Consider the following 23,746-nt stretch of genomic DNA (forward strand, 5'->3'; position numbering starts at 1 on the left):
GAGGGAGAAGAAAGACGACAATCTAGAGGAAAAGGAGGAATCACAGAATTAAATTAGCAATGATGTTTATAGTGGGGAAACCATCTCAAACATACTGTATAGCCCTCACATCAAAGGTAAATGTCCATCCAAAAAAAAAACAAACAAACAAACAAACAAAAAAAAACAACACCACTATTCAGCAAAGGGAAAGAAGCATGAACAGCAAAAATATATACATGTGTTTTAAATAATTTTTTAATTGTTGAGGCAGTAATACTTGGTTCATGGAACTGCAATATACAGAGAGGTGAAATAAATAGCTTATATATATATAATATATATAATATAGCTGGTTTTAAAATATTCCCTTATCATTGGTGTACTAGGTCATTTTGTAGTCACTTGAATGTATTTAGCAGCATTCTCCAGAACTGAGCATAATGCAGGATCACAGAGCCGTGACACCTTATGTCGTCAGAAAGGTTACAGAAGATCGATGCGTCGAGAACTCCACGGAAACTCAGTCACTGCGGCACACACCATCTTGTCTCGGTCCAGCTTGCAGCAGACAATAAATAGATTACTGCAAAACTGGCAATTTTCAGGGCAGGGTCTCAGTAACTTTGGGAAAGAACTTTGGTTTTCTTTGGTTTTATTTATTTATTTTTAATAATTACTTTTTCCTCTGGGGATATGCTTGAAAAGTTGTCCTTTCCAAAAAGAGAAATAAGCACCTGTGTGTCATCAACAACAAGAAGTCAATTTAAATAGAGCAGTTCATTTTGTTTTTCAAGTCACAATAAATCCCTAACAGCTTTTCCCCAGCGTTTGCCATCTAGTCTTTTATTAATTTTTTTTATTTTTATTTTTTTTTAAACACAATGTACAAAAATAGAGCTTCTTCCTTATTTTTAATGTAAAAATATTCCTCTGGTGCAGTTTTTTTTTGTGGTTTATTATTGTGACACTGTTTTGTCTATTTTTAACTGGGGTTGGTGGGTCGTATTCTCTTAGTCCTCTTGGTGACTGTTGTGTACTTGAAAGGTTTCTGTATCTCCACTTGCCCCTTTGGGTACCTCTTCATAAAATGTACATCTTGCTGGTTCTCCCGGGTCTTGGGCCCTTTTCGTGGCCTCCCTTTTTTGGTGAATCCAACATACCAGCCTGAATATTTTGCTGACATCAGTGCCGTATAGTTGTTTTCTAGGACTTTTTCAATGAAGACACACTCCTTGCTGGTGCCATCAGGCTGAAAAAGAAAAAAAAAAAATCATTAATCATTATCCAAATGCAAGCACAGTGACCAAAACCCAATTTGGCATAAATAAAATCATCACATCTGGACTCTGGTTTTGGTTCGACATTGATAATCGGAGCAATAACAAACATCAGCTCAAATAGAAATGATTAAAAAACATAAGATCACCCATTATGTGTTTTTTTTTTTAAGTACTTCTGTCCGAGGGGAGATTTTTCAAAGACAACAGTTTATCCAGTCCAGCTCCTTCAACTGCAAGCAAAGCAAGACATTTCGCTTTGCGTATTCCACTAGCAAGGAGGATGAATTGAGCTTGTTCCAGGGAAACCTCATACAAGATCAGGGGAAGAAAAAAAAAAAAATTCACATGGGCCAAACAACAGTGCTTCTGCTACTACTGCTCACTTTTGATATATTTCCAAAAATACCTTATAAGCTGTGTCCACAACTACCTAAATCCCTCTAAAATTATTATAAGCCTTGCTCTAAGCTTTCTGAGTGCTTTGAACACTCCCCCAGCCTCCCAGGCATGACAGCAGGCAAATAAATGGCGCATGGGGCTCCTGGAACGAGCCGACCCCACTTGGATTCCCATGTTGGAGCAGCCCCTTCAGGATGGGTCTGCATCCTACACACCTCCTGCACCCCAAAGCCAACGAAGCTTGGGGACAGCTTAGGGACAGCGGTGCCCTGAGCACCACATCCACCCCACAGCACGCCCCTAAATTGCTTGCCTCTTCACAGAGGGAGCCAGGACTGAATGCAGCACTGGAGGTCAGATGCTCCTGAGTGTGAGAGCTGTTCCCTGACCACCTGGGAGCAAAACGCCCGCAGTGCCAGGACTATTCAGACGCAGCCTAATGCAAACACACCTCCCCGTCACTGCCACGGGCCCATGATGGGACAGCACCCAGACCTCAAACCGCTCACTGGTTTGAGATTTTGGCAAGATGGGTTCTCCTCAGCTTGGAGGCTTTCTGCCAGTCCCAGAACTGGATTCGGAGTGTGACAACATATCAGTCTCGGGTTGGATTCAGGACTCCAATCTGCACAGCACTCACAGCACTGGAGGGGGTTCCAGCATCACCCAACAGCACGTTTAAGTTGTTATGCACAGCAGAAATTCTTCTCACCTGCAGTCCTCTGCCAGAAGACATGTTTTGTCCTTTAACTGCTGATTTACTGGTGTGCACCTAGACCACATCACACACTGAGTGCCTCCTGCACCAGCGCTTTGTTTTAGGCATCAGAAGATATTATGTAGATACAGGCTCACTTCAGCCCTGGATATCGTATGAGCCCTGTGTGTTTTACAGACTCTGCCCAGCAAAGTCAAGTAAGGGGCTTCGGGTACTGCAGGCCCGTGCTTATGATTAAACTCATCCCTCTCCACACAAACACCCCGGTGCCAGACCTTTCTGTCCCTGGGGGAACAGAGAAGCAACAGTGGCCAGCCCCTCCTCACAGGGCTGCTGTGGGCACGATGCTGGGGGAACGAGCCCCTTCCCCACGGCCAGCTCCGTGGGGCCAGGCTGCTGCTGCATCCTGAAAGCCTCCCTGAAGCCCTGCACACCCGCAGCAGCTTGGTGCACTCCGGGGGAGCTGGTGTGCAGGGGCAGGAAAGAAGCACCAACAGTCCAAGCAGCAACATGTGGTGCTAACCTAGAACCATCCTGTCTAAGGGGGTTCGTTACCACACGTAGGTCTCATTAAGAGCGCAGGAGAGATCCCAGCAAGTTCTGCAACAACAGAACAGGACGGTAACAGGCAGAAGGTTTGAAAAATGGCACCGGATGACTTCCTCTAGCATCAAACAGCTAACCCGGGGTCTGCACGCCTACGGGGACAGAGCCAACTGTGCCATACAACAGCAAACTCCATCCTGGGCCAGGCACAAAGGTCCTAATTTCATCATCCGCAATCTGAAGGTTACAAATGCATTAATGAATGGCAGAACTAGGCGAAGCACTGTGGTTTCAGTTCCTGGGGGGGTCATTCTCCGAGCCCTGGGTTTGATCAAAGCCACATGAGTGGGGAAGGGGGAAATCAGTTGACACCACAGGGTTCCACCAGGTTTCAATGTGAGGCCATAAAACCAGCCCCAGGTTTCTCAGGGCTCAGCCCACTAGAAACCTTTCACCAATGAATGGAGAACTTTTAAACAATACCATGGCTGGCTTTCAAATCCACCCAAAACCAGGTGCTGATGAACCGACCGAATTTGTACTGCAGGGGCAGCAGGTAATTGGAACGGCTGTTTCCCTCGCGCTTGCAGAAAGGTCCTGGCTTTGAGCCCTGACCTTGTTGCTAGGAGAATTGAGGCGTTTTCATGCAATTTGGGAGGTTTCCGCTTGCACTGCAATGTCAGTTTCTCATGGAAAACGAAGACTGGAATTAAAAGAAAACGTGTGTGTAGGAGGGGGAAGTTATTCTATTCATAACAGAGAAGTATTTACTTATACCTTCAAATTTGCCGACAGAGGCTAAGACGGAGACAGGAGGTGTAGGAATAACAAGGTGCAACTTCAGGCCAACCTCAGGGCTAATTTGAAGTAAACAAGGTACACGAGATAAAATAACTTCGTTCTGGAAGAGGAAGAGCTAAATGATTTGATAACATGAAATTACAGCAACATTTACAAGTACTTCAAGATAAATCAGGATAAGGACCTTGCTCTTCCCCAAACAGAGCATTCCTGTACGTGCTAAGACATGTCAGAGACAGACAAATGATTTTCAAATACTTACAAGATGATTTTACAGCATCTGTTATAATCTCCAATAGAGCATAAATCACTCACACACGTTACCTACACCATGGAGAGCTGGACCCACAGTAATCTATTAGGGCAAAATAACAATTTGTAAGGGTTTTCAATATTTTCTGTCACCTTGTTTTTATCAGGTGTCAATCATTTCATCACGTCCCCGTTAAAACAGCAGCCCAAAACTCATGGAGACTGCTGCCTCGGTCCTTCTCTCCTCCGTGGGAGAGAAGGATGGAAGAGAAAAGGGAGACAGCTCTCACCACGTGTGAGTGGCTTTCAGGCCAAGACAGCCGGTGACAAGGCAGCCTGCCCTTCTCTGAAAGCTCTTGATGCAGTTCTTTGCCACCAATATGGGGCTGCAACCTCTCCTGCAACGTCAGCGGGGAGATGCTGCCAAGCTGCATTTCATACATACTTCACTGTCAGGATGCACCTTGCAGAGCACTCACCCTTCAAAACACAGAGTTTTATCTTTTGAACTGATTCTTTAAAATAAACATGACTTCTTGAGAGCCTCGCAGCTGGGCAGGAGCTGCTGAGCAGCAGGGGAGGACCTGCATCCAGCCCCAGTGCCCTGGCAGCCCCTCAGAGCAGGGCTGGCATGAGGGATGCAGACAGACGGAATGCAGGGAGAGGAATCCACCCGCAGAGCTCCCAGCTGAGACCCTGCCCCAGGAGGACACAGACATCAGCAGCACTGAGGCTGCTCCTGTCTTTTACTCTCCTGAGGCTGAGGAGCGGGGCTAGCTCAGCCAGAGGTGCTCAGTCCCTTTTGCCTCTGCAGCCTGCTGGCACCTGCCTGCCTGGAGGAGGTCAGTCTGCAGGCAGTTATGTGAATAAATGAAGTTTTAAAGAGAAAAGCTCAATACAGTATAATGGCTTAGGCCTTTCTCCTCCTTTTTTACTGAAAGCAGAGTGTGTACAGCATCCCCGCCCTGCAGGATGCATCCCTGCCCAGCAGGACCGCCAGCCCCACGCGGGTGCTGTGCCCCAACTCCCTTGGGACCAGTGGCTGTGACACAGCCCACAGCTACCTCACAGAAAGGGCTGCAGGACTGAGCCTCAGTCTTGCACCAACACCAGTGCTCAGCTCCTGAGACCTCAGCTCTTTCCAGAGAAATAAAGATTTTTATTTTCTAAACACACCCCCAATCCCTGTGAGACGACCCGGGAGCTGTTAGCCAGACTTGAGATAAACTTCTTCCAAAATGCCTGACCTAAAATCCACCCTCCACAGAAAACTCTCAAGCATCAGGCAGGCCTGCAAAGAGGTGACAGAGAGCACAGCCCTGAGGGTGAAACATGGACAGACCCAGTGAGGTAGGCAGCGTGCAGCCGTGGCTTCAGCAGGGCATCTCCAGAAATTCACAGCCGGGCACCAGCTCTGGTGTGGCAGTGAGCTGGAGCTGTGGCAATCTCTTTATCAAGCAGGGCTCGGGCAGCAGCAGCCGCTCCAAGTCCAGAAGGAGATCTCTCTGCTGCGGAACTGTTTATCTACCCCAGGCCAGCTTCACCCCGCGTGTAGCAGAAGGCCGCGGAGTTAAGGGAGCTGCATGTGAGCCAGGGTCTCTCTGAGTGCCACGAACTCACCAACGAGGAGCACTGGATTGTTTGTGCAGAGCATTTGGCGACAGCCTCCCCAGTATTAAACGTGAAACATGTTGAACTGACACTAAAGCAGAATTAAGTGCCAAAGCATTTGCTGCTTCTACAATTACACTCCGGAGCGCTGTGGTGCTCCTTCTCTCCCGCTCTCCTTTTTTATGACCCAACTTGGTCTTATTGTAGTTTTGCTTTCTTGTTTTAAGTTCTCCAAATGGAAAGGATCAAAGGGCTCTTTGTTGTTGTAGCAGGAGCGCGGCTCTGAGCGAGGCATTACTGCCACTAACAGCTTGCTGCTCAGGGGGAATTCGCGGGAGCCTCTGTGCCACCAGCCTGAGCCAAAGCATTAGCAGGTGCAGCAGCCGCCTCCTCCTCCTCCCTATTAGCCCGCAACACTAAGCCACCTGAGCAGCTTTTTATGGGAAAGGGAGGCCAGGGCAGGTTTTCTCATTTATACTTCACAAATCTGGCTCAGTGGGCACCGGCAAATCCAAACTTCCTTGGCTTTTACGGCAACAATAAGCTTGCACAAACGGCTCGGATAACAACACAGAGCAGTGAGAGATGCCTCCAAAAACTGAAAGGTTTCTCTGTTCGCAGAGATCAGGGCGCAAATTAAGCCCTGTGAGTAATGCTGTGTTAAGCTGTTGTTCGCTAAGCTTATGTTAAAACACCTCCCTCCCCTCCCCACCAAACCATGCTGAAATTAGGAGCTCATGGAGTAAGGCTGGGGTGACCGAAAGCACTGGTGATGGGCTGCAAATAATGACAAACAAGCAGCCATATGAAACGTGCCTGTTAGGACCCAGGAATGCCGGCTTGGCACAGGATGCTGTGACACTCAGCGTTTCAGGAGAGACGGGGATGACTCCCCTAATTATCACCTCCCTGCAAGTTCAGCCCCTCCAGGCTCTAAGTGAAATCATGGAGACATGAGCCCCCCATGCAGAGCCAGGACCCAGGAGGAGGGAAAGCTGCTACTCAAGCAAAAGGTGTCCAAGTGGGACACTTGCCTACCTTTTTTTTTTCCAGGAAAATCCCTGAAAACAGACCTTTTCTGCATCCCTCCCTCCCCCTCTGCAGACAGACGTTTCCCAAGCCGCGCTACCCCACGGTGCTGGGCTCTCACACCACCCCAGGTGAGAGGTCCCCCCACGGAGCACAACAATTATTTCAAAGGCTTGCTGAGAATTCCCTTTTAATGCTGGCACTGTTAGATTCGCGCGCCACATTATACAGAAGAAATCCTGCCCTTTGTTTTCTAAATTTCAGAGCAGTGACAGCATGGAAGTCTTACGTTTTCAGGAAATGTCCAGCTCAGGACTCCTAAAGAGCCTCCCTGACCATCCCCGGCTGAGGACCAAAGGCCAGTGCACCTAGCATCACCCTATAAAACCCCGGAGCAGTTTACGCAGCAAGTACGCAGTGGCATGTGATTTTCAGCAAGCATATTACTTCAGTGTTTTTGCACCAGCTCAGCTCAAAGTCAAACAGATGGGCAGCACACAGAGCCTCCAGACTCGCCCCACATGGCTCGGAAAATCCCGAGCGGAGGAAGGTAAGGCAGGAGCTATGTTAACGTAGCAGCTTTTAGCACTGCCACCTCTCCCCCTTCACACGTACACCTTTTAAACGCAGGTCAGAAAGTGTGACAAACGAGGCGGGCACAGCAGCTGGCAGCCACAACCCCAGCAATGCTGTAGGAGAAGTCCCCCCCACAGCACGGCAGATCCCAGTGCTCCGGCTGCCGGTAAGCTGGGCGCAGCCACACTCGTGCACCTTATAGGCATTATCGGGACAGATCTGTCAAAAGCATCCTGATGCTCAGCATCCAGGATTTATGGCAAGGACTCCTGACCACAGAGACACCTCTTGACCCAAATGCATTCTTGCTCCTAGACCGGGCTGTAAATCAGGGAAGCTGCATCTATAACTGCCAAGAGTTACTCAGCTCCATGCGCGTTTCCTCCAGCTCTCTGGCCTCTGAACCTGCACAATCCTCTGAGGAAAATACTTAGGAGTCATGATGGGCAGTTCAATAAAAGTGTCTGCCAGAGCACCGGAGAGGTTAATTACGTACACAGGACATTTAAGTGCATGCATAAAGCAGGGGAAGTAATGCAAAAATCTCCACAGAGGCGATTCTCCAAAGAAGGTGCATCTGCATTTGCAGGCCCAGTTTCAAACTAGTTTTGCCCATGTTTTGCACCTGCCCATACACTGTGGGCACTCCTGAAAGCAAATATGGGCAAATAAATGCAAATATGGGCACAGTCTTGCTTGTGAGGGATGGGACCTGCAGGCTTTGCAGAGCCCTGTCCTGCCCAGCTGCCAGACACAGCACAAACTGCAAGAACCAAGGAAGGAAGAGAGGGTTTACAAGTTTTTATTTCCTTCTACATTTCACTCAAAAACTCCACTTTTCTAACTGGTATCTGCTGAGCAACCCTCGTACAACCCTTAAAGAGCATTTTGTCACAGGAGAAACAGAAGGATACGGAGATGAAATAAGTACTTGTAGGGGTGAACCCAGCAAGGCTGTGGCTGTGTCAGGACATGCCTTCTAACCTGCTGCTCAGGCAAATTTATTGCTAACAGCATGGCAGGGAGGCACATATCCATAATTGGAGCAAATTAGGATGGCTTCATCTGGAAAGATGCACATTTGGTTAATAGAAATTCCTAACTGCATCTCAGAGAACTGTGTGTACTTACTATTAATGACAAGAAGTGTCAATCACTCTTTAAATGAATTTTATGAAAACTTAGGAGGATGTAATTTAAGTGAGTACTTTGGGTCTCCTGCAATAGGAAGCTAGGCTTCAGGAGATGTGAAACTACAGGCAGGTTTCAGACATGACATCTGAGCAGATCTGTGACATCCACCATTGCACCTACCTGATCCAGCTGAATTTACGCTCCTAGGTGCTAACTGAAGGAAGACGTGGGAAGGTATTGCTACCCATCCATACAAAGCACCACCTGTTAGGTTATATGCAATGCTGGGCTTCATTTTAGAGCAGCCTCCACTGAGACCCACAGGCTAGTTCTGAACTTTCTGTATGAGGTATGTAAAAGCAGCGCCATCCACCCTTCATTATATGGTGACCTTTGCCACCACAGGAAAACTTAAATACTTTTGATTAAAACATCAGGTCTAGACAATAACTGGAGAAAAAAAAAAAAAAAAAAAAAAAAAAGCCAGACCAGAGCAGCTGCTGACCTCATAGTAGGCCTGCTACATCCTACATTTACACACATTAAACAAACATGTACCGACTTTCTAAGTTGCCATTTCAAACAGGCACAATCCCATTCAGCTGACATTCTGGTAGTGACACCAGTTTCCCTGGGGTGAGTTTAAATCAGCGGAATATAGGACGAAGAAAGGTCATTGATTATCTGCAGAATGGCATTAGTTCTGTTCACATCAAGTTATATTGCTAAGAAAAAGGAGAAGCCCACACTCAAATCAAGTGCTATCCATAAACCATCGAGACTTGCTCCAGCCTGTGAATGACAAACTGTAAACAACAAATGTAAAAAACCGTAACTGCGAACAATGCATGAAAGGCTTTTAAGACTTGTTCTCCTTTAGGAAAACCTAATACCATCCTTTAAGCACCCAAAAGACAGCATGAGAACATGTCAGGGACAAAAACATACTTAAGCAAGATATTCTTTTCATTGCCTTAACAATGGTATTGTAATGGCCACACCAAATGGACTGTCTTTTGCTGCTGTTCAAGCATAGCTTTTTATTCTCCACTAACGAATTAGACTCTGTGCTGACTTCACATCCAAAAACCACTTGAGAGCCGAGCAGAAACAGTCCTTGAGCAGCTGGATCCACCTGACTGCACATCTCAACTGCATCCCCTTAGGGAAGACAAGACCACATTGCTTTGTTCCTTGTTAAATACATCAGCGTATTTGCAAAGTAACATTTAGAAGAAATATCACCCCATCTTAAAGGCTCTCAAGACCAAAAAAATTGCATGTGGGACACAAGATGATCTAAGGAAAGCAATTAAATGCAATTTGATACAAGCGTCTGCACAAGGCACATGCAGCACACCCTCTCCACCCAAACAGGGTGAGGCATGACCAGGGCTCACCAGGGATGATCACCCCCTCTCAATAATTTTAATTAATGTTTAACCCTAGGGAACTGAAATACTCCAATGTGACACACAGCTGCAATCACCAAGAAACACAGACGACAGGATGTTAGCAGCTTTATGGTGACACTTGCTCCTTGAACACAGAAAGGATTAAATTAAATTATCACATAGCTTTCAGGAAGGTGGCATTTTTTGTCCAGAAGGGAATATACAGCTTTCTGCCACAAGCTAAGAAAAAGCTTTAGATGTCAAGCTCGCAAGCCTGGTCTGCAACATGAACCCTGACTTTGCAAAACTCCAGTCTGAGAGACAGAACTGGTAGTACTTAAGATAATAAATACGTAAGGTTTTCTAAAGGGAAACATGAGGTTTGCTAAAGAGGAATTGCAAGAAATCTGTGAACTTATTACACAGCTCTCTGGTGACCAGACAGACAACTGGGACTCCATACCATAAAACAAGAAAAAAATACATTTGTAAAACAAAAGGACAAGTGGTTGTCAAAAGGGACCTACCTTTTGCTTTTTTTTTTTTTTTTTTTTGAGCAAGCACCTGACTTAAAGTAGTGTGCCATTACTGAGAAACCTAAGTTAACAGGAGATGCTGACACATGTCTCCAACATGACTACGATGGCCTCTTGACCACCTGGCCTGACCTGTGAAATGATGTATCGAGCACCAGTCCCATCTTGGATGTTTTCACTACCAGCCGAGGAAGCCCTGGCTCACAGGGCGCACAGTGGATGCCACAGTTTGGTTAAAGCAAAACCTGTCTTTGGTTAGCCTCAGAGAATCAACATCCACCTGAGGTTCTTGGAAGATTGCATCAGGTGAAGGTAACACAGCAGGACTTAGCACACACTTTAATACCCACATTATTCTTTTCAGATGCTAGATACCCAACCCAAAAAATGTGAGTGCTCTGCCAGGCAGAGCAGCTAGATCGGAATCCAAGCCCAGCAGCATCGTGCATGCTTAAATGTGCTTAATAACGTCAGTCTATGAAACCTGTGAGCTAAAGCCATCGGACCATGCAGGTAAAATGAACACTCAGCAGCCAGTGCTTTGAAATCTCGGACAACTGAGCAGCAAAGGGAAGACACTGGTAAGCTGCCTATGTGGTGGCATAAAGCTCTGTCCGTGCAGTGCCACGAATACCACAACCCTCTAGGTCAAACAGCCTTCAGAGGTTTGGCATCCAAGCGTACATACACAAACACACCCCGAGGCCAGAATCTGTTAAGAATTGATGCAGTTTTTCACCATTTACGAAATAAAGACATCTTCTCCACATAAGCAAGTTTATTCCATCTCTTCAATGTCTCCTGCACTGAGTGAGCTCAAACACCTCCAGCAATTCCTGGCTATCCCCATCCTCTGCGCAAACTTCCCAAGCCTCATGGCTGTTCAGTATTCGTCACCATCCACAGAACTGCTCTCCTGCCTCTGAATACACGGAGCTTCAAAATGACTCTGCTCTCCCTGCATCACCCAGACCTGCTGCTCACCATCCCACAACGCCACGGAACATCTAAATTCCTTCCACAGCATTCATTCCCGGCATCATTTTCCCCTTTCTTTTTCACCTCCAGAGAAACTTTTAAGTAACACCCTGCTGTAAACAAATTGCCAAAAACACAGACCCAGGACAAGGCCCATTGCTAACAGCAAACATTAACGCCGCAAAGGCCCAGTTAACTCACACAAACCCTGACCACTTTGAAGGAACCACTGAGCACCTAAGTCTATTTGCTTTTCTGCCAAGGCAGCCTCAGTGTAATAAACACTGGAAAGTAGTTTCACTGGGTTCAGCCATAAATGGCTTCTTGGGAATCATTACACGGTCGTGCCATTCAGAGCAGGGATTCCTGGAAAAGCCGGGCAACGCTCAGCATCTGAAGGCTGCCCCAGGCGGCCCTCAAGGACAGGAGTTGTTCCAGCGTGGCTCCTGCCTGCTGGGTGTGCAAACCCAGAGCAGCCCTCAAGCTGAGATGCTCCATCCCCATGCCACCTACAGCTTCAGAATGGAGGGTAAAAATCATCACAGCCCATTAGGGAAGGTGCATAATGGAGTCTGGCTGGCTTCAGAGAAGTTCCACGACACAATTATCGTGTGTCTGCATAACTTGAAACAGTACAACAGCAACGTCCCTGTAACAATGTCTAGCAGCCCCTCCAACACCTCTCCAGCACTGCAGAGATATGAAACTGCAGCAAGCGAACCAGATGCAAATACCCCCAGCATCCACAGAAGTTTGAATGCAATGTTTCAGTTCGCCCAGCGATAGGAAAGGAACAGCCGTGAAAGGCTGCAGTGTTACCAAAAGCTTTGTGGTCTGGGGGCTGACAACAGAGGAGGGTGATTTTAGCTTCCACTTGTGCTTTTAATTTTATGAGAATCTCAGCTTCTAAATTTTCAGAACAAAAAAAAAAAAAAAAAATCAAAATTTTCTCCACTGGTCACAGAAAAAAAAAAAAAAAAAAAAAAGTCTTCTTAGGCAAATACAGAAGACTAATCGCTCAATGGGAGGAAAACTGGCATTGTTTTCTCAATGGTTTCAAGACCTTTGCAGTCCTGGAGGCTCTGAGTCAGGATTTTTGGGCACTTGTGGTTGGTTTCAGATCAGGTCCATATTCCAAATACAAGAGGGTTAGAGGTTGGTTGGCTCCAGGTTCTGCTGGGGGTGTTTATTTAGATGACTAAAACTAAAACTCAAAGGGGAATAAAAGCTTGGGAACGACTCATTTTAAAAAAGAACCAATTCCACCCTATATGAAGAACCAGATTGCAGTCCAAAATGAGATCTGAGCGAGATCCAGCAAAAGCCATGTCAAGTTTTGTTTGCAAGTGAGATGCCAAGTCAGAACAGTTTATGATTGAACACATCACAAAGAGATCCGCAAAACGCCTGTTATTAAACCTGACACTCCACTGTTCCTGCTTGTGTTTTTGTTGCCAGTTCAGCATTCAGCCCTAGAAATCATTAGGTTTTATAAGTCCCTTTTCCAAGCAACCCGAACACTGTGCAACTCTGGGAAAAATTCCGGATAAGCATCAAAGCTGTGTGAAACTCGGAGTCCTGCCCCAAATCCAAGATGCAGTTAGGCACGGTTTTCAATATACAAGCTGGGGAGTGCAAGCACCTCATCTGCTGGATCTGAGGACCAACCTACCAACCCCTAGATACACGAAACTGCTGAGTAACAGAGATCACAGCTGGCAGAGTGCCCCCCTACCACACCATGCACCTCCAGAGCAGCTCGGCCCATCTTGGCAGCTGTGACAAGCTCTGGCACAGGGATGGACCAGGGAAGACCCAGGACCACGAAGGACATCCTCAGGTAGGCAAATGGCCCCAGTCTCTGAGCCCATCCGTGACCATCTTTGTTCTCAGGCTCGTGCAGACCCTTGGCTTTACAGAAACAAATTGTTTGCCCACAAACAATTTTGCCCCTTTGTGTTTCAAAGGTGGCTTTTCAAGAAAGCTCGCCCTCAGTCTTGACCTTGTGTCCACCCAAGTCAACTGGTGAAAAAGTGGATCCAAACACACTAACAAGGCTTTGGAGAATCCACCTGGTGTCTCCCAGCCAGGTAAGTCCCCTGTCCTACAAAGGGTGGCTCCCAGAGAATAACCCCGAGCCCTTGTAACCCAACATGCTCCTTTTCCTGCAAGGCCAGGGGTGTTATAGAGGGCCAAGACTGCATGCAAAGGCCGTAACAAGCGCCTTCACTCTTTGATGCTGTCAGAGGTTTTTTTAGCCAACTTTCCTGACTAAACACATACATGCTTCAAGAAAACCCCTATTTTAAAGCTGTAATGTAAACAACCCCAAATTATTACTATCCCCTAAAGGCTACTGCTGGCAGGAATCAGTGATAAAGCTCTGCCAGAGCAGTCTGGCATCTAGCAACAATTTGTTTGTTGTCCTGCAAAAATACAGAGAGCCTTGCCATATGGTATTAGCAACTTTCTGGTAACATTAAGAAATATATTGGCTTGGAAAGCAGTTATCACACCAGAGAAAGCCTTACGTTTCTGAGGCAGGTCTATGCTGTAAGCGGCATCAGCGTGGCCGTGGCAGTCAGAGGAGGGAGGAGAGGCAGAACTGTGCCACCTCCAGCCCCAGAGCTGATAACCGGACCCTGGCACTGCCTTGCTGCGGGGCCGAGAGGAGCTGCACTGCAGTGCTCATCTGTGCTTGGTGACTGCCACGAGGGTTTCAGCATGGCAGGCACAGCAGCAGCAAATTTATCCCCAGAAAGCCCCCGCGTTACCTGTCATTGAGCAGAAGCAATGCTCCAGCCACCCCAAATAGCCAGCGGGGTTCCTACCTTGCCACGAGCAGCTCTTTCCCACCGTTCAAATTAAACAAAGGGAAAGCGGAAATAAAAGCAAGCTCATTAAATTGTTATTTTTTTTCCCAAATAACGCATAAATATTGTAATGATTTTCTGAGGATGTTTGTATATGGGGTCACTGAGGATTTTTGAAAGGAAACCAAAACAGAGATGGTGCAAGTCAGCATGTGGTTTTAGTGGGAAACTGCCCATTTTATAGCATCCCATAAACTTTGGCTTCAATTCTTCTGAAGGAGCTGAACTGATATAAATGAGAAGAGGCTTCTGGGGACACAACTTGTTTCCAGATTTGACATGCAGTGCACTTTTCTGTCTGGCATTTGTGTCGAGGAAATCATCAACCAGAAACACTCGGTCATCACAGCCATCTAGGAAAAAGAGCTGCAGCTTTTCTCATGCTTTTCACAACCACCACCACTCCCTGCTTTCCCTTAACATAAATAAACTGGCAGGGGATGATACTTGGGACAGACCCCCTTCTACTGCTTTTCTAACTCTACCCCTATTTCTGGAGTTTCCTCCATAGCCACGTCCTGCCCCAGAACAAGGGCTCGCCCCCATTTACAGCGGCACTGGATCTCCTGCAGGCTCACAGTGTCATGAGCACAGCAGCACTACACAACAGACCAGTGACAGCAACCACGTTGTCCTGACAATTCCTGTGCTCAGAGCCCCATCCCACCCTGGAGAGAGGGCCCCAGCACCTGCCCCCCGCTTCTCCTTCCTGGAAGGGTTGAAGAAGTGTCTCCAAGCACTGAGAGATGGAGCTGTGCTCAAAATGCAACCAACAAAGAGTGAGGAACAATATTGCTGTTGGATCCGGAAAATACACAACCCAGCTAAGGCGAACCAGCCATGGAAGAACATCAGTGGGAGCGCTTGGAGCATCTTCTGAAGAAATTTCTGGATCAAATCTAAGACATGCTCAGCCCTTTCCCCATTCTTCTCAAATCATTTGGATTGCTTCCAGTCATTACTTACCTTCCCTGCTCCTACATATTGCTCTGAAAAAACACGTCTCCCTTGCCATGGTCTACAAGAAGCAGCCTCTACTCCTCCTTCGCAACTTTGCAAGCAGCCAAGGTCCTTTCTCTTCTGCCCTTGTTCAGTCCAAAAAACAGGCCTGTTCCCTCCTCTCCCTTTATAACGGGGAGAGCAGAATACTCCTGGTACGGACACCAGCACTCGTGCAGACCACACTGTGTGATCCAATGGGTGACTGCTGCAGGACCACAGGAGATTCCCTGCAACACTCCCCGGGGATCAGAAGGTGCTCCAGTCCCAAGGACCAGCCACTGGCACCAGTTGTGCCCGATGCAAATCTGGGCCTCTCGTGGCTCCCATCTCAGACACCCTTCAGAGTAAGTGGTGGAGGGAGGTATCAACCCCTCAAATAGCACCGGGTCTGCTCTGCCACCTTCCAGAAGACAATGATGGATCTTCAAAGTCTGTGTGTTATGCGAGGCAGTGGGGAAATCAGATCAGTGCCTAAAGGAAGGGGCAGAGCTTTGGTAATCTGATAATGGTGCCAACAGATCCACTTTAAGCTTCCGACAGATCACTGACCTCTTGCAAACACTCTCTTGATGAGAGGGCTGGGCAGAGACAGGCAAAGGAAATGTCTGCAATGTCCCACAACTCTAGATAGCACAAATTTGCAGTAAGGACAGACACAGCAAGAGCAGTTAGAGGTGGCCAAGCTAATTAACAGCCACCTGCTCACATCCTGGTCTGCCATTCCTTGCTGCAGAGCTTTAAAAGACTTATCTTTGAAAAGCATCAAGTCCCCACTTCATTGACATCAATATCTCAATGCATGGGATAAAAGAAGTGGAGACAGAGAGAAAAAACACAAAAGGACTCACCAGAAGAACCACAGTTAGCAGCTCAGAGCACCTCCAAAGTGACCATTAGCTCTTCCTACCCCCCAGATTGAATTATTGCAAATATTCAGAGTTCCTGCATTATAAATGAAAAGTCACCTCGTGTGTTTTGCTGTGAACTCCTACGTATGAAAGAAGCTAGTATTTCTACATGTGCTAAAATAGACACCAAATACCCACAGGCAAAAAATATGAAAAAAAAAAAAAAATCTTTCTTGGCCCTTCCATAACATAACACTAAGAACCAACCAAGAAACACAATCCAGTTTGTTTTCCTCTGGTGCAGGCCACCTTTAACAGAAAAGTCACTCCTTGTACAACCCATCCAGTTTTCATAAGCAGCACATAAGAACATTGGTGACCTCAGAAAGTGTGAGCTGTGACAAGAAATACTGTCAGAAGCCTGCCCCACCACCTCTGAGCCCTTTGGCCAACGTTAGCTGTGAACACACATGCAGTAACAAATGAGTGAGAAAACACAAGGCTTTGGGCTCCTGAGAAAGCTCCATCAGATGGCCTACACTCAAAAGAGCTGGCATGAGTGCAACTTCCAATAAATAAATAAAGAAGCCAAAGGCTGCTCTTCTGAACCCAGTGGATTAATCTGTTTGCCTGCAACGTAACCAGCTCCAAAGTGGGGAGCAAGCCCAGTTTCTGGAGTGCTTCGTCACAAGTGCCAGCTGAGAACAACAACAACCTGCTCCCATTTGTAATGCCCATTGTAGGTGATTATGGGAAACAAGAAGGACTAAATTCAAAGCAGGTTTTCAACTGGGGGGGATCCAAAAATGCTGACTGAGAAGGAGAACAAAGCCAGATGGCATATGCTGGTATTGTTAGGGATTATGCAGTGTAAGGCAATAGGAAATGAGCAGAGAAAAAGAACCAATTTCATCCCATGGCTCCTCTGCTGCCAAATGAACATACCGGGGCAACCGTGAAACAATCAGTTTATGGGTTTCATTCCCCTCCACCCCCAGACTGAACTTAAATATTTGTATAAGCTGAGGCGTAACTTTTATCTAATGTTTTCCTTGGGGTTTACTAGCTGTTTAGAGCATTCAGTCTAAAAAGCATTCCCTCAAACTCTTGCCACAAAAAGAGCTGAAACTATGATACTAATTAAAACCACACTCTTTGGTATCAAGAAGACATGCTATTATTTTCTTTTTTGCTCATGAGAAGCTGTTAATATGGGCAATGCGTCTGGAACATTTTCCTTCCAAACGCAATGCTCAGTACCCCCTCCTGCTCAGGTCGGCTGGTTTATGAACTTGTCAGCAGTCTGGGGTGGGAAGGCTCAGATGGCGTATTTACAAGAATAGATATTTTTTTTTTAATAACAAGCTGTTTGCCAACTTAATGTTATAAAAAGCACATCAAGAAAAAAACAAAAGCTTTATGCTGCATGAAAGGTGACAAGCTAAAGAAATGTCCTGCCTTCTTGCCCAGTGGGCCAAATAAAGGGACTGATGTTGCCAAAATATACTATACATTTTGAAAAACAGCCTCTGACTTTGCCAGGATGCTTCTGGACACTCAGCACATACCGGGAAAGAATGTGGGTGGCAATGTGTACCATTAGTGACCCACACTGGGGTAAAATCCATTAAATAAAATGGTAATATATCATGCTCATTTTAGCCCCATCGAATTTGGATGCTTCTAAGGTCTCCATTACTGTGCTACCAGCACCTCATAAATATTAACATATTTATCCTTACAACATTTCTAAGACACGGGGAAAAATGCTATTATCACAGATAAATGATAGAAAACTAAGGTGTAAAAAAATCAGCGGTTTGGTTTGCGTTCAGTGCAATGTTCAAAAGCATCAGCCTGTATCCCAAGACATCTACACTGAGCCAAAACCAAATCTCTTGTCCAAGATCAAGCAGCGGTGTCCCAGTCAGAGCAGGTAATTACACCGCAGAGGTGCAGGAAGCAGAGAGCAGTGCCCACTTTGGTCCAGCTCTCGCATAACACCACGTATTCCCAAGTCCCCACTGATTTTGAACAGCATCCTGGATGCTCCCGGCGTCACAAGAGCAGATCTTCAGTGAGCTAGGCAGGGCACCACAGCTAGCGGCTGCATCTGAGAGATCTGGGCTCAGTCTCGAAAGAAGCATCTGTAGTGCTTGTGAGGAAAACAAAAGTGGCAGGAAAGATCCTCTGGGGAAGGCACTTGTCCCACAAGTGTCACTCTTGGGACCACAAAAGTAAATAATGTTTCATCAGAGCAATTGGTTTCTGGTTTCTGTTTGGGAGTGTGGCTTTCACTGCTCTGCCTTTGTTGACTCAAAACAAAACTCTGCTTCCCTTTTTCACAGCCACAAAGATGCCAGATTTTAATTTCTGGCGGTGCATAGCGTGGGCAGAGGGGGAGGGGGCCTTTTGGGGTGTTTGGTGATATTTTAGCTTTGAACAACCTCCTGCCTGCTTAGCAAGCTTCTAGGTTCGCCAACAATACAGAAAAACCGCCTAAGTTACAAAAACAAGTTAATACGTAAAAATATGACTTCAGCAAAGAAGTTAAGCTGCATGCTGTAATTTGCTGCATGCTTCCATCGAGCAGGGATCCAAAGTAATAAAATATTCCTGTAATGCTAGAACCAGGAGGCCCAGCCCTAATAAGATGTTCGGATTCCAGTATTAGCTTTGCCACCCTACATCCTGACTCACCACTGAAACGAGTTCTCTGTTGCTACCCTTTCTAGCACATCCCTATGTTTCCTTTCTTCCAATTTCTTTCTAAAGTCAGAATTGAATCAGGTCATGAAGTTATCGTGGAGATGTCTGTAACACTGTCATGCAGAAATGACATCTTTTGTCAATTTCCTCAACCATGAAATGTAAGCCCATATGCACCCAAATCATTGCCACAGAAACACGGTGGCTGGCTGCAGATTTGGTTTTATGGATGTGGAGGAGGCTTGGTGAAGTTACGGACTGCCTCAAAATGCCACGTTCCTGCTTTTCATTTGAGGCTGACAGACATAGCTCATACACACCATTACAGCTTTGAGGAGGCTGCTGAAGGTAACAGTCACTTTACAAATGAATTAATTGGAAACACTTACCTTCCCCACTAGCTTGCCTTTCCTGTTCATGCAAAGGTAGAAGTCTGTCTCCTTCCCTTTGATCCGGACTTGACTGCCAAAAGTGTCCGTTTCCACTAGAAGCTGGGCTTGTAAAGGAAGAAGAAAAAAAAGCATTTACCAACGTGGTCACATGAAGTTAGAGTGTGCAAAGCTGAGCAGCATATCGTCTCATTGCCTCCCCCTGAACCACACCATGCTGCTTGGATGCTCTACAAGGGAACAACTCAAAGAACCATCCATGCACTGAGCTTCAGACTTGTTACAGGTGCAAGTCTGACACGTCTCCACTGACTCCTGTGCAGATGCTCCAGATTTAATGCCCGTTTAGCACAGAACATGCACGCACACATGTGCGCTCCATATGTCCGTGCTATCCCATCAGGAATACAACGCTAGATGCTCTCCTGCACACTGCAGGAGGGTTCTCAGTAAGAAAGTGGATTTAATTCTCATGCAAGGTACAAGACTAGCACGACTAAAATCAATTTCCTTTCCCCACAGGCAGCAGCCCTCAAACGCTTCACAGAAGCATCCCAGCCACACGCTCGCGGTGCAGACATCTCAGCGACCTCCTGAAGATCACTGTGGCAGCTAGTAGGGTAGAAATTCAGCACTGCTTGTTCTGTATGATGAACACCCATGCTCAGAAGTCCTCGGAGCATCTAGATATGTTCCCAGGTCATCTCTGATTTCTTTGTGGCAATCCACTTCTGCCGAGCCCATGACTCATGCTCTAGCTAGGAGAAACATGGTCAATCTCATAATGCCTAGTATTAAGGCTACAATGCTGCTTTGGAGCATTTCCAGCAGCCATGGCAGGGGCTAGATTTCTGCTGCATCTTTTGTGTCCTGATTGTGTCCTGACACAATTTTATTTGCAGAATTGGGTCAGGCTGTCACCCAGATGCGTAGCATGCTATCATCATCACTAAAACCTATACACATTCAAATTCAGCATTTCATTCTGTCTCTGATCTAAACACAAATTCCAGTCATGCTCGAGGTTCAGATTCCAAGAATTTCCCTGGAGAGGCAGGAACATGCAGACTGGACATTTTGGTTCAGCTCCATCTCTGATATGCAGGGGAGAAAGTAGACATGGTAGAAACACAATGCAAGAATGTGTAAGTGTCAGCAAGTGCAAATCCACGGTCCTGCTCTGGAAATTCTCACGTTTGTAAGAACTGAGTCTTACCGTAGAAACACAGTTTTTGCCAAACTCTGGAGAATGTTTGATCTGTGCTGCAAAAAGTCACATTCTTTTTGGCATTCATATTTCAAACTTTAAAACCCTCTAAGAGCAAATATGTTCACTGTAAGGATTTACCATGGGGATAGAAATAGGAGTTTGTTTCATTTAAACACATTAATATTTTTCCCACTTGTAAAGTCAGCTTTTGGCTTCTGCAGCAGAGCAAATATCACAAACCTTTAACTCACAGAGGCCCTAAATGGAGTTTTCCCTTTGCAGCTCAGTCACATATGCAAGTTCAAGGTTTGCCAGTTACCAGCTGTTTACATTTATTTAGATATATTAAACCTTTATCACAGGGGATATCTAAAGAACAACTTCTTTCAGACAGCAAATGGGATAACACCTGATTTATACCAGTATAGTACTTGCAAACACACATAAATACAGACAGTTATCTCTAAATCTTTCAGAAATGTAATATGTTTTGGGATGGACACCAGCTTGCCAGCAACAGCGGAGGGCTGCAGGCTTTGTGTCTCCACCTGCCAAGGAGGCACCAAACCAGGGATCACCTGCGCGCTTAAGTGAGGAACGGCCACACGAACCAGAAATGTTCCACCATAGTAAGGACATAAAGACAAGCAAAGCCAGGATAACAGAGTATGTCACAGATCAAAGACAGGGCTACAGGGGAGGCCGAGCCAACTGGTATGTCCTTTGGAGAACACCCACCACTACAGCCAGCTCAGGGGGGCTGCTCGAATGTGGTGCTACAGAAATGGATCAGGCAATGGCCATTTATCTGTAAAGAACTGACTGTGAAAGACTGACTCCTCACATGAGGAAGGACCGGAGCACTAAATGGTCAATCTGAGAGTGGGAGAACAGCAGCCTGAACGCAAGAGGCAGTTCCAGAGCCAGCACAAGAGATGCCAAAGACTGGCTCATGAAACACCATCAACACCCAGAGCTCTGAGGAGCTGCCTGCAGACCTACAGTGCCAAATCCACCCAGTGATGCAAGCGGGGCCACCAAAGGGCTGTCCAGCCATGGCTTGACAGTTTGCACGCAGGCGAAAACAGGACGCTGCAAGTTTGCCTGTACCACCTGCCCCACTCCTGCTAGCCCCTGCTCGGAAACACGTCTCAGCTGCAAGGCATCCCATGTCCCCCCGAGCCTCAGCACTGCTACTAGAACTACTAAGAATAACCCTGAATATCAGATATGGGTCTTGTCCAGCCAAAGGAGAAGCAAACGTTGAAAAACTCTCTATTCTATTCCTCTGCTTGGGCTGCTGTCCTGCCAGACGGTCAGCAACCCACACGCCTCCAGCGCTGGGTGCCCCCTGTGCAAGTCCGTGCTGCGATGAACAAACACGGGGCACACCGTCTGCTTCCCCCACCCCCTCATGCTGCAGCCAGTATGAGTAATATCCAAGCTGATTTTAATTTGAAAAATATCACCTTAAAAAGATGCCGGTTCCCTGCTGTGAAAATTAAAACCATCTGGATGGAGTGATTTCAAATAATTAATCTAGGTCTCCTTTGACACCACTACTAATTAAAATATGATACCTTCCTCCCCCTTTTTAAATAAAGAATTTAAATAAAGTTTAAAGATCTAATAAAATAATGTTATAATTTAGAATGAAATGGGACTCACCTTTCCTGTGGGCTGCAGAGGTTACGCCAGCACCAAAGTCCCTCCCGGATGAGTGCCACCGCATGGACCAAGCAGCAGTGGGTGGGCAAACACCCAGTGCAGCACCACACCAGTAAAGGCACCCACATAACCCCCTGTTCCAACAAGGCTCATCGGCCCCTGCACCTAAAGTCTAGGAACAGGGAGCAGAGGGAAGGAGGCTCAGCAGAAGCTGTGATCCTGGCTGCCAGAGCATGGGCTGAGGCAACTCATGGGTACCGCTTCTGGAGAACCTGAGTCTTAAGATACTGTAAATGTGTTCTTACTTTTAGGTATCCTTGTCCTCCTTTCCTGCAAGAGAGATGAGTCTGGGCTACGGTTCACAACCCAGTTGGTTTCTAGTCTAAGGCACCCTTTAGATTCTCCTTTTAAAAACAGCCACCTAAATGAGGGAGGATTTACCTGTCTCTACCTAAATTCTCTCAACAGCCCAGATAACGTCCATGAAAAACACATTTAGCTTCCAGACAGCTAAAATCAGCTGGGGTGAATCCCAGCCCTGTAAAAGCAAGGGAACTTTACGTGAGTTCTCGATGGAAATCAGCCACACCAGGCAGGGGCAGTGCCCCCACAGCAGCATGCTGCTCACCCCACTGCACTCCTTACTTTGAGCTCCATTTGCCCCTGGATACACTGGGAAGAGATTACAATCTTTATTTTCAAAAGCCCTGTACTCTAGCCTTCAGATCAGGTATTATTGTTTAAATTCTTTGACAACTAGATATTCTGACATATTTTCAAGGAAAAAAAAAAAAAAAAGAAAAGAGAGAGAGACAGAGAAAGAAAGGAAAAAAAAAAAAAAAAAAAAAAAAGATGTCTTTAGAGGGTAAGATCTTCTGCTACATGTTTTTGCCTTATTGGCCCGTTTAACCTAAACCTTCCTGAAAACTCCCACTGGAAGAGACTGGAATTCCTCAAATGTCTAGGTGAAAAGGATTACATATATATGTTGAAAAGCTATCTTCCAGCTAAAAAAACACCAAGTCAGGGAGATATGTGAAGGTAGCAGAAAATATGCCGAATTATCTTTCAAATATTTTCTGGGAGTGCAAGGATGGGAGCCAGAAAAGCCCAGGGAAAGAGAAGAGAAAGAGGGCACAGTAAGCACCAGGTTTATACGATATCACAGAATCCTAAGTGCCAGCTAGTTTCAGGTGCAATGGACAGTATAAAGGAATACGCAAGTAAGGTGCAGAAGGACTAGATAATTATGAACATTTCTGAAGAAGCACTGACCATAATCAGAGTAAACCAATTTGCTTCTTCTCGCTCTGGTTTTGCCTTCAAGGAAAGCTAGATGAGACAGAGCCCACAGGCTGGAGGAGTCAGTCTGCTGACGGTCAGCACAGGAGCCCTTCTAACCAAGTCCTCCTATGCTGTATTTGCACGTTCTGAACTAACAATTTTTAAAAGCCTCGAGGCCAGGCTACAATAGTCTGCATCTTCAACAGGCCAGCTAAGGGAGGCTTTCTGGAGAAAAGGACCTCAGAGGGACCAAGATTCCAGGCTTTTGTCCTTTTTTTTTTTTCCCATTACAGTCTCACACAATTCCAAGTTGGGAAACTATTCTCAGCATCTGAAACCATTTCCAGTTAATGAAAAGAAAGGATGTATAGATGAACTGATGCTGTGGTCACAGCTCCTGCAATGGAGAACAGCTTTTTACATAGTTCCCAGCACGTATCACATCTAACTCATCCCCTGAGAGTTTCAGAGAAAAAGATTTATTCTCTTGTAGGACCTTCCAGTGAGAAGCCCAGGCTGGCCAAGAG

At 46.3% G+C, this 23,746-nt stretch overlaps 1 protein-coding gene across 3 annotated transcripts in view; it reads right to left on the reverse strand.

Annotated features, from left to right (window-relative positions):
* Positions 1 to 219: 219 nt before the first annotated feature.
* Positions 220 to 23,746, reverse strand: part of FGF18 (fibroblast growth factor 18) — a 69,577-nt gene continuing 46,050 nt past the window's right edge. For all 3 annotated transcript variants that reach the window (XM_084535476.1, XM_084535474.1, XM_084535475.1), the window contains 2 exons: positions 19,058 to 19,164; positions 220 to 1,231 (listed from right to left, as the gene is read on the reverse strand). In XM_084535476.1, coding sequence (XP_084391602.1) covers positions 965 to 1,231; positions 19,058 to 19,164 — 374 coding nt within the window. In that variant the 3' untranslated portion in view covers positions 220 to 964. The remainder of the gene's footprint in view (positions 1,232 to 19,057; positions 19,165 to 23,746) is intronic.

This window comes from Aythya ferina, assembly GCF_964211825.1.
Source record: "Aythya ferina genome assembly, chromosome: 14".
NCBI classification, from domain to species: Eukaryota; Metazoa; Chordata; class Aves; order Anseriformes; family Anatidae; genus Aythya; species Aythya ferina.